Source organism: Choloepus didactylus, chromosome 19 (genome assembly GCF_015220235.1).
Source record: "Choloepus didactylus isolate mChoDid1 chromosome 19, mChoDid1.pri, whole genome shotgun sequence".
Taxonomy (NCBI): Eukaryota; Metazoa; Chordata; class Mammalia; order Pilosa; family Megalonychidae; genus Choloepus; species Choloepus didactylus.
In genome coordinates this window covers 3,571,698-3,584,503 of record NC_051325.1, presented here as the reverse complement: position 1 = coordinate 3,584,503, position 12,806 = coordinate 3,571,698, and the positions used below count along the sequence as shown (strand labels likewise).

Genomic DNA, 12,806 nt, shown 5'->3' with positions numbered 1-12,806 from the left:
GGATGAAGCAATACTCTAACCAAAACCCATGGCATGCTGCTCAGTGAAAAAAAATGGCACACCAATGTGAGTCAGCAGATTTCTTTTAATAACATAGACAGAAATTGCTGTAGTGCCAAGTGTATAACCCCCAAAGGCAGGCTGCAATTTTTGGTGGGAGACTGGTTTGGGGGTAAGACCGGGGGAGGAGCATATCTCAAAACTGGCCAGAGGGATAGACATATAGGCAGGGCAATAACAAAAACAAAAATCTAAAAATTCTTATCAGTTAAACAGAAGCTGTTAGAGGTCTAAAATAAGTTGAACTCAAGGCCAAAGAACAGATACTCAAAAAAGCCAGTCAACAGGTTTAACCAAGGTGAAAGAATGAAAATGGCCTCCAGAATATGGAAATCATGGACACTAGATGCCTAGACACTAACAAAATCTGTGAGTCTAATGAGGAAAAACAAAGATATGGCCCAGTGAAAGGAACAAGCTAACAATTTGAATGAGTTACAGGAATTGAAACAATGAATTAAAGATGTTCAAACACTCATGTTATGTCAATTCACAAATCAAATCAATGAGTTATGGGAAGATGTGGCAAAGGAGATGAAGGATATAAATAATGTAATGGTTGAATATAAGAGAGAATGTACATGTTTTAATAAACAAGTGGCAGAATTTATGGGAAAGAAATCAATAGAAGAGATGAAAAAGACAATGGAGACTTACAAAAACTGATTTAAAGAGGCAGAGAAAAGAATAGTGAAGTAAAGAACAGAACATCTGAAATCCTACTCACAAAGGAATAGATAGGGAAAAGAGTGAAAAAAATATGAGTAAGGTTTGAAAGAATTGAATGACCACAGGAAGCACATTAATATTCATGACATGGGTTTCCCTGAAGCAGAGGAGAAGGGAAAATGGCAAGAAAGAATAATGGAGGGAATCATCACTGAAAATTACCCATCACTTATGAAAGACATAAAATTATGGATCCAAGAAGTGCAGTTAACCACTAACAGAATAGATGGAAATCAACCTATTCCAAGGCACTGGTCAATCAGATTGTTGAATGTCAAAGAAAAAGAGTGAATTCTAAAAGTGGCCAGATGCAAGAGAACTTGATAAGAATATGTGCAGATTTCTCAGCAGAAAACATGGAGGTGAGAATGTAGTGTCATGATATATTTAAGAAACTGAAATTAAAAAAAAAAAAAACAACTTCCAATCAAGAGTTCTATATAAGGCAAGAGTCTTTCAAAATGACGGAGAGTTTGAAATATTTTCAGACAGACACTGAGACAGATTTCAAAAAAAAGACCTGCTGTCCAAGAAATGCCAAATGGAGTGTTACAGGCTGATTGGAAAAGAAAAGAGAGAGAGATTAGGAGAAGAGTGCAGAAATGAGGACTATATAGAAAGGCAAAAAAAAAAAAAAAAAGAGGAAAAATGAGATATGACATATAAAGTCCAATAAACAATAAGGTAGAAGAAATTACTGCAACTTCAGTAAAACATTTAATGTTAATGAATTAATCCTCAAAATATGGAGACTTTTATTGGCAGACTGGATTAAAAATGGTACCCATCTGTTCTGGTTTGCTAATGCTGCCATTATGCAAAATACCAGAAATGGTTTTGTTTTTATAAAGGGGGTTTATTTGGTTACAAAGTTATAGTCTTAAGGCCATAAGTTGTCTAAGATAAGGTATCAACAATAGGTTACCTTCACTGAAGGATGGACATTGGCATCCAGAAAACCCCTGTTAGGTCAGAAGGCACGTGGCTAGCATCTGCTTGCTCCCAGGTGGCATTTCAAAATGGCATCCCCAAAATGTTGCTCTTGAGGCATTTTGTCCTCTCTTAGCTGTACCTCCTCTTCAAAATGTCACTCTGTTGCTCTGTATTCCTTCTGTCTGTGAATTCCTTTATAAGTATCCAGTGATCCAATTAACATTCACCCTGAATGGGTGGGGTAACACCTCCATGGAAATTATCCAATCAAATTAGTAAATATCTTGAAGCATAATAAAATGAAAATACAACATATCAAACCTTATGGGATGCTGCACTGGTGGAGCTCTGAGGGAAATTTATTGTCCTACATGACAACATTAAAAAAGAAAAAGAGCAAACATTGAGGAATTAACAGTTAACCTGGACAAAATAGATAAAGAACAGTAAACTAACACCAAAGCAAACAGAAGGAATGAAATAACAATGATTGGAGCATAAATACATAAGCCTGATAATGAAAGAATAATAGAGAGAGTCAAAAAATCAGAGGCTTGTTATTTGAGAAAATCAATAAAATCATTGAACACTTAGACAATCAAAAAATTATTGAGAGGGTACAAGTAAATAAAAGCAGAAATGGGAAAGGGGACATAGCCAACAGATCCCATAGGAATAAAGGAGATAATGAGATGATAGTATGAGCAACTATATGCTTATATCAGACTTAGACAAAATGGGCAACATCCTAGAAAAACATGAATAACCAACATTTACTAGAAGTAGATAAATGGAATCTCCTTTAAATTCATGACTTTTGAACATCAAAGGACATTGCCAGAAGTGAAAAGGCAGCCTATTTAATGGGACAAAATATTTGGGAAACACATATCAGATAAGAGTTTAGTATCCAGAATATATAAGGAGATTCTATAAATCAACAACCAAAAGGCAAAGAACCCAATTCTGAAAATGGTCAAAAGACATGGACAGATATTTTTTTCTGAAGATGAATTAAAAAACACCTGAAAAACATATGAAAAGATGCTCAAGTCCACTGTCTATAAGGGAAATGCAAATCAAAACCAATCAGGAGAGCCTTCATTCTTTTAAAGATTGCCTCATCCACCTGATCTTGATGTTTGTATTTATTTACCAACATCTGCAGGTCTTTGGACTCAAAATGTTACAGGATACAACCTCAGCACCCTTCCAGTAACTGTGTTCTGGGGATACTTTCAGCTGTGGATACACTTTCAGAGCAATCTTAGGTCACCAACCTCCAACTTGACCTGACTCAATGCATGCAGATAATTTGGTATCTTGTTCTCAGGAACACCTTTATGAGCCAATCTTACTTGATGTCTACACTAGAGTTGGTAGGAAAGAAACGGATATTTAAATATGGGTAAATAGATTTATGGATAGATATATGGATAGAAAGATAGATGATAGATAGATAGATAATAAAAGAATAATAACACTTTTATCCAATGAAGAAAAACAACACATTTATACAAAGAGTAATCTGTATTGTGTATTTTGCATACACTTATATGAGAACAAGGAAAAGAGAAGACAGTTGTATTGAGGCATTACAGAAAAGATGAAATGGAGAAAGTGACTGGGGAAGGATGGCAGGAAGGAAGAAGGAAGTAAGCATGGAAGGAAGGAAGGAGGAAAAGAAGGAAGGAAGGAAAACCATGACAGTGTGTGGAACTTCCACCAAGTAAAATTTTTGGCATTTATAATGTGTGTACATTAGACAATGTCTTTTGGTTAATGATATAACAAGCATTATTCAGCCACCTGGCTGGTTGGCACAATGTGAGCCAGAGTCAAAGGAAAGCAACCAAGATCAGACAAGAAGGAATGGTGTCCCCCAGAAGCAGGGCCCCTGTTTGTCAGATTATGATTCTGGGTCTCATTATGCTGCTCTTCCCATTATCACTACTGAAGACACAGCAAGACCATTTTCCCTAGTGGTCGTATTTGATAGGTCCTTGGTGGAGGATGATTCCGGCAACTCTACTCTGATGCTGTGGACTCCCTAAGGGTTTTTGATGCTCTCAGGATGTGGTTTCTCTCACTGTGTCTCTTGCACAGTAATACACAGCTGTGTCTGAGTCCTTCAGGCTGGTCCACTTCAGGTAGGCAGTGCTGGCAGAGTTTTCTGTGGAGATGGTGACTTGACCTTTGAAGGATGGGCTGTAGCGTGTATCTGAGTCACCAGGATAAATGCTTCCTACCCACTCCAGGCCCTTCCCTGGTTGCTGGCGCACCCAGCCAATCCAATAACTGGTAAAGCTGTATCCAGAGGCCTTACAGGAGATTGTCAGAGGCTCCCCAGGCCTTTTCACTTCTGCCCCAGACTGCACTAGCTGCACCTCAGTAAGGACACCTGTGTGGGAGACACAGGAAACAGAGATCAGAGGCTCCATCATCCCCACCCTCCTCTGTGACCCCAAGCCCTGGGTCATCCCTGACCTGGGAGAAGAGCCAAGATGAGGGCAAGGATGTTGGCAGACCCCATCTGTGAAGGAGGATGGACAGGGAAAGCAGAGGACACCAGATGGGCTGTTGAAGAGACTCCAATGGGCAAGGGTAGCAGTGGATTTAAATAGGAGGAACCCCTTACTTTGCATATTTACTGTCTGCCCTCCAGATGAGATTGCAGAGGGTTCATAAAATGAAATCTCATTGGCAGGGAAAGAAACTTGTCTAGAGCCTCCCAGGAGGTTCAACAAAGACCCAATAACCTTGCTCCTACTGTGGGCTTGTACTACACAGAAATGAGCCCTCATCCTCCTCCAAGGCAGCTTCACAGTCCACAAAGGGATGTGGATGTGATAAGTCTGTTGAGTCTGGTTTCCAAGGCACCTATATGGTCAGTGTCACCAAGTTACCCTCTTCAGCTTTGGCAGAGGATCCAGATAGAGTTTCTCTTGCACCTTAGAGAGGGTGTTCAGTACTTGGGGCACCCAGACACAGCTTATCTATAAAAACACAAGGTGTTTCCTGGAATCATGGGGCAGCAATGGTATCCTGGGGCCTTAAGGATGAGACTCATGATGGGAACAGTGGGATTTATTCAAAGCTGCCTCTCAGATCGATGCAGCTGCTGGTCAAGTGATCTAGGTCCTAGGTCCTGATTCCTTGGGTTCATATTGGATTGTTTTTTTTTTTTTTTTCTTTCTTTCTTTCTGACATTATAACTTTATCACAGGAAGTTATCTCACAGTGTTTATATTAAATATAGGAAGAATCGATGATTTTCTTCTAATATGCCACTCCATGTAAAATGACTTTATGGTATATTTTTATGTTTTAAGGGGATTCCAAACACAGTTAGGAATATGGACACATTGCTACCTACCTGTTAACTTTTGTGTCAGGCCTAGGCTTCAATTAGACGTAATACAACCTTCTTCTCTTGTGGATCTGACCTAGACATTTTGGTTGATCTGTCCTGAATGAGGCTGCTTTCTTTCTTCATAATACCTTCCAAATTCTTTCAAGGGTAGGGTGGTTTTTGAGGGGCATTGTAGGAACTCATACTAGTTCCACCAAAAAAAATCTTATCTGTCACAACCACAATGGTCCCCATGCAGTCCAAATATAAACTTCTACTTCATCTGGGGATAGACCACCAGTATTAGGGAGCTGAAAATATAAGAAAAATTACATGGATGTATGGATTCTAGCCAGTGTAATGTCATAGATTCATATTCTTTCTAAGCAAAACACCACAATTGGTGGCAGAAAACAGGAGACATCTATTCTCTTGAGATCAGGAGGCTAGATGTCGTGGAGAAAGCTATACACCTGTGTATATGTAGAGGACCCCAAACCATTTTTTATGACCCCTCTGCCTAAGCAGCTACCCCCATAACTAGGTTGTAAAAGTTTTCATTTCTCTTTTCTCTGAAATTGCCACTTATGCACCCCATCAGTAAAAGTTTTTCAACAGTTTCAGCCAGATCAGCCTTAATTGACTTTAACTATATAGCTATGCACAGTTAAAAAACAGGGAGCCTATGAGAAAGCTGCCTAATTTTAACAGCAACAATCACACTCACTGAAACTGCTACTCATTAACCCACTGGAATTTCTGCTTCCTTACTAACTTGCTAAAACTTTCACTTCCCTCTTTCAATAATCATGAGGGACATATCTAAAAATGGACAAGTTACTGCTTTCTTCTTTCCCCACAGAATTAACTGAAAGTAGTAGAACATGTGCTGAAATGAATAGACCTCAACTTAGGAAGACACCAGAACATAGAATTCCCTGTGAGAGAAATCAAAGTGTGCAGACAGAACAGGAAAGAGGAATACCTGACCTGAAAGTAAGCAAGGTGTCTGAGCATCATAAATTCCAGCATCATTACAAGCCCATCCCTCAATATGATGGAACCCATCTGCCAATAGTAATAACTAACTTGCAACCCCTAATTTAAAAGTGGACACAGCCAACTATAATAACCAATTTGTAATCATTAATTTCAATATTTACTAAATTATCCCAATATGTCATAGCCCTGAAATCCCTAAACCCACCTCCCTTCATTTAATCCAATAAATATTCCTCACCTTTCCACCTGAGGAAGACAGATCTGAGGAAAATATCATCCTACTGTCTTCAAAAGTTTTACTTTTGTCAAATAAAACTTTTCTCTTCTTCTCAAAATCCCAGTGTCCACTGACCAGACCGGTGTGCATCAGGCCTTGGCTCACTTTTGAGCCAAAACTTAGTCCCTTGGAATGAAATCTCAGAAGAATATGTTCCATGCTTCTCTCCTGGCTTCCAGTGTCAGCCTGAAATGCTAGATATTCTTTGGCTTTTAGCTGCATAGCTCCAATCCCTGACTCCTTCTTCACATGGCCAGTTTCCCACTGAGTATGTGTTTAATCTTCAGGATTAGGGCTCACCTTCATCTTGAATTAACTAATCCCATCTGCAAAGACTGTATTCCCTAATAAGGAAACATTCTTAGTTTCCAGAAGGACATGGATTTTATGGGACACTATTTTAATCCAATAGATGTAGTTTCTTTAGAATGCACAACATGGATTACTGGCACAGGAAAGTGGGTGTGATGTATGCTAAAATTATACTGTATTTCTGCTTCCTATTTTAATTTCCTGGAAGAAATAATGTAATATAGATAGAGATATACATAGATATTTAAATAAATACAAATATCTATATCTATATGTCACAGAAATGCAAGTAATTATATTTTTAAAACAAACACACAAAACTCTATTTTCTATGTATCTTTGATATATCATAGCACTGCTTAAAAGAGATGCAATGACAGTCGTCTGGAGATTTCATGTTGTGGAACACAAAGAGACAACCTCAGACAAGTCCAGGAAACTCTTTCAGCTCCTCTCTGCACCTGCTGCTGAGCCAGCCCCTGAGCTCCCGCTGGTGGTCATGAGCTCTCCCTGCATCCCAGCCCATCCTGTGCCCTGCCGGAGAGGTTTGTGTCTGGGCTCATTCTGAATTCAGTGCACTCTGTTTCATGTACAGTAATATGTAGCTGTGTCCTCAGCTTTCAGTCTGCTTAGCTTAGATAAACATTGTTCTTGGAGGTGACTTTGGTGATGCTGAGTCGTGAATGAAATTTTGGGTTATAGTTTGGGCTTCCACCAGCAGATATCACACCAATATCATAGCTGGATTAATGTCATAGATGGATTAAGATAATTCATAGAGAGAGCAGGTGAGGGACAGGGTCTGTGGGTGCTTCTCCAGGCAACCTGGGTCAGGACACTCATTCAGCTGCACCTGGGACAGGACACCTGAGGACAAGGGGAACCACAGTGAGTCAAGTGCTCAGATGCATTGTCCCCATTACCTAAATATCTGAATCCTCGACCAACATGACTGCCAAAGCCCAAGGTGCCCTGTTCCTGCCCTGACATGTCACCCTGTGCAACTGGGGCAGTCCAACACCACTTACCTTCAGTTTTCTCACTTAAATATTGACCACTTTTAATCCATTCATCTCTGAATGTGTCTTTCAACCATATTATTCCATAATACAACTTAAAAGCAGCATATTTCAACTTTGCTAGTCAATAATAACAAAGGATAAATAATAAATATGGTAAGAAGTTCATCTTTATCCTTGCTTCAATCTGATGTAGCAGAAAAGTGAAGTGAAAACAACTTGCTCAGAAACTAAAATTACCAAATGATTGTGGTAGGATTTTGGGATTGAGGATAATATCATAAGGCATTTTCCAAGGTTGGTATCTGGTGTCTGAGGCATTTAGAAAGTCCATGGGTGCTGTGAATGAAGATGCAGGCAGGAAAATGAAATGAGCTTTTTTTGAGAAATGATTAGGAGTTTCTAATTTAAGACCTGTTGCTCATCTTCTCAGCCAAAATATCATTCAGAACAGGGAAGCCTGGAGTGTGGAACACAAGCTCACTCTGAGAGACACCCCACCATAGGAATTGAATATTTGTTGAAGAAGGGGGAAAGACTGAATTCCTCTTGGCTTGCCACACCTGGCTTAGAAGCATGATCTCATGAGCCAAGAGGAATATCTTCCTAGGATTCAGGCTCAGTTTCATGAATGGGTTTTGAGTGAATAAAGAAACATTACTTCTTGATCAAACTTCCTATGTATTTAGCCCCAGAAACAGTCTGGGTCAGGATGAAACATGTTTGTGTCCTGATCTTCCTGTAAGAAAGTCCTCTGATTGGTAGCTCTGACTGGGGAGGGGGCCCTGTGAACTTGTTGGCAACAGTAGGGGTGGAATCTCTTCTCCAATGGCCTGGTTGGTTAGTGGCAAAGGGGGTGAATTTGTTTCACAGACTTAACATCTTTAAGAAATTTTCACAGATGTTTGATCCTTTGCTACTTGCCCATAAAACTGTTTCAACAATATATAATTAGTTGTATTTTTAAAAATAATTTTCATTAGTTTCCTTTATAGTTTTGTGAGCATGTAGGCAGAGGTTCTCAAGGTCTTGTGACAGAAGCCAATCTCTAGGAGGGAATTTGCCCTGATCTTCTTTATGTTAATTAGGAATATTTTTGTCTTCCTGAATTTGTATAAATGGAATCACACTTTATGTAATTTTATTTTATTAGCTTCTATCAATCACCGTAGCTATTGTAATTCATCCCTATATTATTGGTTCTCAAGCATTCAGAGATTTACAGAAGTAGCCTTTCAATACATGCAAATCCCTATATTTGTTTATTTCTTAAACAGTGGATTTTTATTTGTGTTGTTTCCGATTTCTAGGTGTTACAATGAAAGATGCACTTAACATGGGGTTATAGATAGGTAAGACAAATCTTGCTGTTATTGTTAAAAGAAAAACAAAGTAAAGAGCTCTGGAAAAATGGCAATTTCTCAAAATTTATTCAACCCATCAAAGAAGTGATGACACAGAGCAAAGGAAAATCCTGAAATCTGGAGACAGAGATGCAAAGAAAAAGAAATAGGATCCAAAGTTAAGCTTAGTTGGGCAGTTTTCACCAGACAGAACATAAGTTAGTAGGAAGTTTGTTAGTAAATACTTAAACTCTGAGAGTGAGAATGTTGCTAGAGTGCATCCCCTTGGGACCAGATCCCTAATTCCTTGTAGGGTTTTCCTCAAGAACTGGGGAGAATCCACAAAAAACAAAGGAACAAAAAATTAAACAAAAACAAAAAGCACCCCAGTGATGTTTGGGGAGATGGACATCAACCAATATACAAATGCACCCTCAATCACCTCCTTAGATCCATCACATAACAAAAGAGTAAATCTGCATGAGGATAGCACAAAAACAGTATCCCATGACCACTGCAATTATCCACTAGAATATGGAAGAAGAAATAATCCATAATGGAAAATATTTCCAGAACCACTACTCCTTTATTCACAAAGGAATAAAAGCCATAACCCAAAGAAGAAATAATTGAAATTGGCAGTTGAATACTCTGGTGAAAAGTCAGTGGATCATGGGAGGAAACATCTGGGAAAAAAGACACTGTACCCCAGAGAGGGACAGAAATACATGATAGGTCAATTCTTACCTCAGGAAGAGGGGCTGGCAACATGGATGATATTCCCATCACTGTCCATCCTGCTCATATCCCAACCTCTTCCCTGGAATCTTGCACTTCACAGAAAAACAGAGAAGGAGACAGTTAAGCTCAGGTGATTGTTGTCTTCTGGAAGGGTGTCCCTGGAATATAAAGGTGCATTTTGGCCTGTACAACCAGGAGCAGGAACTCGCATTCCTTAAACAGAAGGCTTATCTATCAGAAATCTGTTTCCCACAAGGAGATGCAGATCAGCGTGGAGGCAGTTGGAGTCATACCTTGACTTCCTCACATATGCTGGAATGTGAGGTCCAAGCACACATCTATATCTAGCCTTTTTGTGAAGACTTTCAAGTAAGCTCTGCCTGCATAAGCCTATAGCTTTGTGGGGTGGATTAGGAGTGTGGGAAGGTCTCTCTGCTGACCTTACCATATCCTGGAAAACTATAACAAGGAGGTTGATGATATTTTAGTTGAAATATTTTACAATATTTTGCAAAAGAGATAGGTTAAAATGATTGATTGGTAGAGTCTTGATAAAGAAGGACATTGATTAAATATAAATTGCATCAAGGATGCTCTCTGGATTAAAAGATAGCACATTGTGAGCCTGCTATTTTATCTTATGTATCTATTAAAATATATTGAAAACATGTGTGTGACACAATGATAGCATTTTAAGTAATAGAATCATACTATAAAAGGTCATTAATATAAATGTAGAGACCTGGCCTTTGATGTTGTAAGAAAGGCAGGGAACAAAGTGAGGCACTGGGAAGCTGCTCCTAGGGAGAGCCAGGCTTTCCCCCTTCCTCCTCCTTCCCCTGAGGACATGGGCTCTACAAGATGGTAGGTGGGGGATTTCTTGCCTGAACATTTTCAGAAATGAGTTAAAGAAACAACTTCACAGAGGTGGTAAATGCAAGCTTTGTTCACATTTTCAGGCATTTTCAGAATATGGAACAAGTTCTCACTTTTACATAAAATTTTATATACTATCCATGCAAGTATGTATTCAAACATCTATTTAGGAACAACTCTGGGATATATCATATCATTGCTTACATATTATGAGGCTACATGTTGTGAAGCAAGAAGAGGGAACCCCAGGCAAGGCCAGGAAACTCCTCCCAACCCCTCTGCACCTGCCCTGGGGATGGCCCTTGTGCACCGCCTGGTGGTCACAAGCTCCCACTGCAGTCCAGTCCCTCCTTATCTTGGCTCATCCTGACTTCCCCTCCCTGTGTCTCTCACACAGTAATACCTGGCCATGTCTTCGGCTTTCAGGTATGTCATTTTTAGTGAGACTGTGCCGATAGGGTTGTCCCTGGCGATGGTGAATCTCCCTTGAACTGATGGAGAGTAGTACTGCTCTTTTCCCATTGGATTACTTACTGTTGCCACCCACTCCAGCCCCTGCCCTGGAGCCTGGTGGACCCAGGTCATTCCATAATCATAGAAGGTGAATCCAGAGGCTTTGTAGGAGAGGCTCAGAATCCCCTTGGTGGTCTCACATCTTCCCCAGACTCCACCAGTTGAACTTTACAGAGGACATCTGCAAACACAGAGGAAAGCAGTGAGAACAGTCCCAGGTGGAGTTGTCACAGTTGAGTCTGATGCAGGAGGGATGTTACCTTTGACAATGAGGAGAATGGAAGCCCAGATCAGAGCAGCCCTCATGGTGGCTGACCCTGAGGAAGAACAGAGGCTCAGGTGGTCTCCTCTTCAACAGCTGCAGGGACAGGAGATGAGCTGATTTCCATGAGCAGGGGAGGGACATCATGTGTCACATCATTCCCATGTGTTTCTAAAGACAAATATGAGATGCCCAGAAGGGCTCTTCCCTCTCCTTCCTCTGGATCCCAGGGAAGGCAGGTAGAAAAGGATTCCTGGGATGTGATACAGATGGCTGCTCTGTCACCCATTTCTTTTCTCAAAGTCAACATTGCCTGGGTTCTTTTATGGTGGATTTATTACCAAATACACGTGAAAAGGAATCTTGAAGAGAACCTGGACATCCTACCTAGTGTGTAGATTTCTCTGGGCTAGAAATCACTGTTCTCACCACAAATGTGAAATGTTTAGATAGAAGGTAAGGAAATTCAGGTCTTGAATGCAGGCTATGGTGCATAGTTTTCAAAGTCTTGTGCTCAGGTTGTCACATTGTCCAATAATAGTCCAGGTCAGGGCATCCCAAGGTGCCTCTCTGTTCTGCTCCCTGTGCATTGTGGGTAGTGGGTGGAGGATGTTCTCTATGTCTGGAAAAGTGTCCTGGGTAAGTCCTGGTGGAAAACTTGTGACCTGCTCTTTTTGCTGCTGTCACTGGTCTCACTTCTTTTATGGAGAATTTGTTCTGGGAATAGAGGTCCACTGACACCCCGGGAACAGGTAGTGTGGAAAAATGACCAGAGTTGTTGGGACTTTAGCTGAGACTTTGGTCAGAGAAACAATTAAGGGAATACTTATTTCCCAGTATAACTTTGATTTAAAACAAACAAACACAAATTGGACAAGTATTTACTAAAATCAAGAAATGGCAGATTATATCTATCTTGGATTTAGATGCAGAAAAACTAAAGAATTTAGGTCATCCAAATGAATTTTTCTACAGGAGATATGATAAGAAGAGTTGTTTTACTTCATGTATAATTAATGTGTTATTCTTTTAAAATCCACCGATAAAATAGTTTGAACTAATCTATTAAAATCTATCTATAATTAATGGATGTCACATTTAATACTTACTCATGAAAGTCTTCCTAGGAGAATATTAAACTAAGGTCCCTGAATATAAAACATGTAACCTCACAAAGAATTCCTTTGTACTTCTTTTAAGTTAACAATGAAATAACTTTTGAAAAATAATCATCATTTGCAAAAATTTCATGTACATAAAATACTTAAGAATCAAGGAAAACCACATGGCTAAATATCTCCATTTATAACTCCTAAGTATTAGGGGAAATCAGAGAGGAGAAAATTAAATAATTGGACAGACCATATTCATTTACTAGGATAACAGT

At 39.6% G+C, this 12,806-nt stretch overlaps 1 pseudogene and 1 gene segment (V, D, J or C); both read right to left on the bottom strand.

Annotated features, from left to right (window-relative positions):
- Positions 1 to 3,791: 3,791 nt before the first annotated feature.
- LOC119515604 lies at positions 3,792 to 4,321 on the bottom strand. The segment is given in 2 exon segments: positions 3,792 to 4,123; positions 4,210 to 4,321. Coding segments are annotated over 2 exon segments (378 nt in total).
- A 3,107-nt stretch (positions 4,322 to 7,428) lies between these two features.
- Positions 7,429 to 11,463, bottom strand: LOC119516003 (annotated as a pseudogene).
- Between the last annotated feature and the right edge of the window lie 1,343 nt (positions 11,464 to 12,806).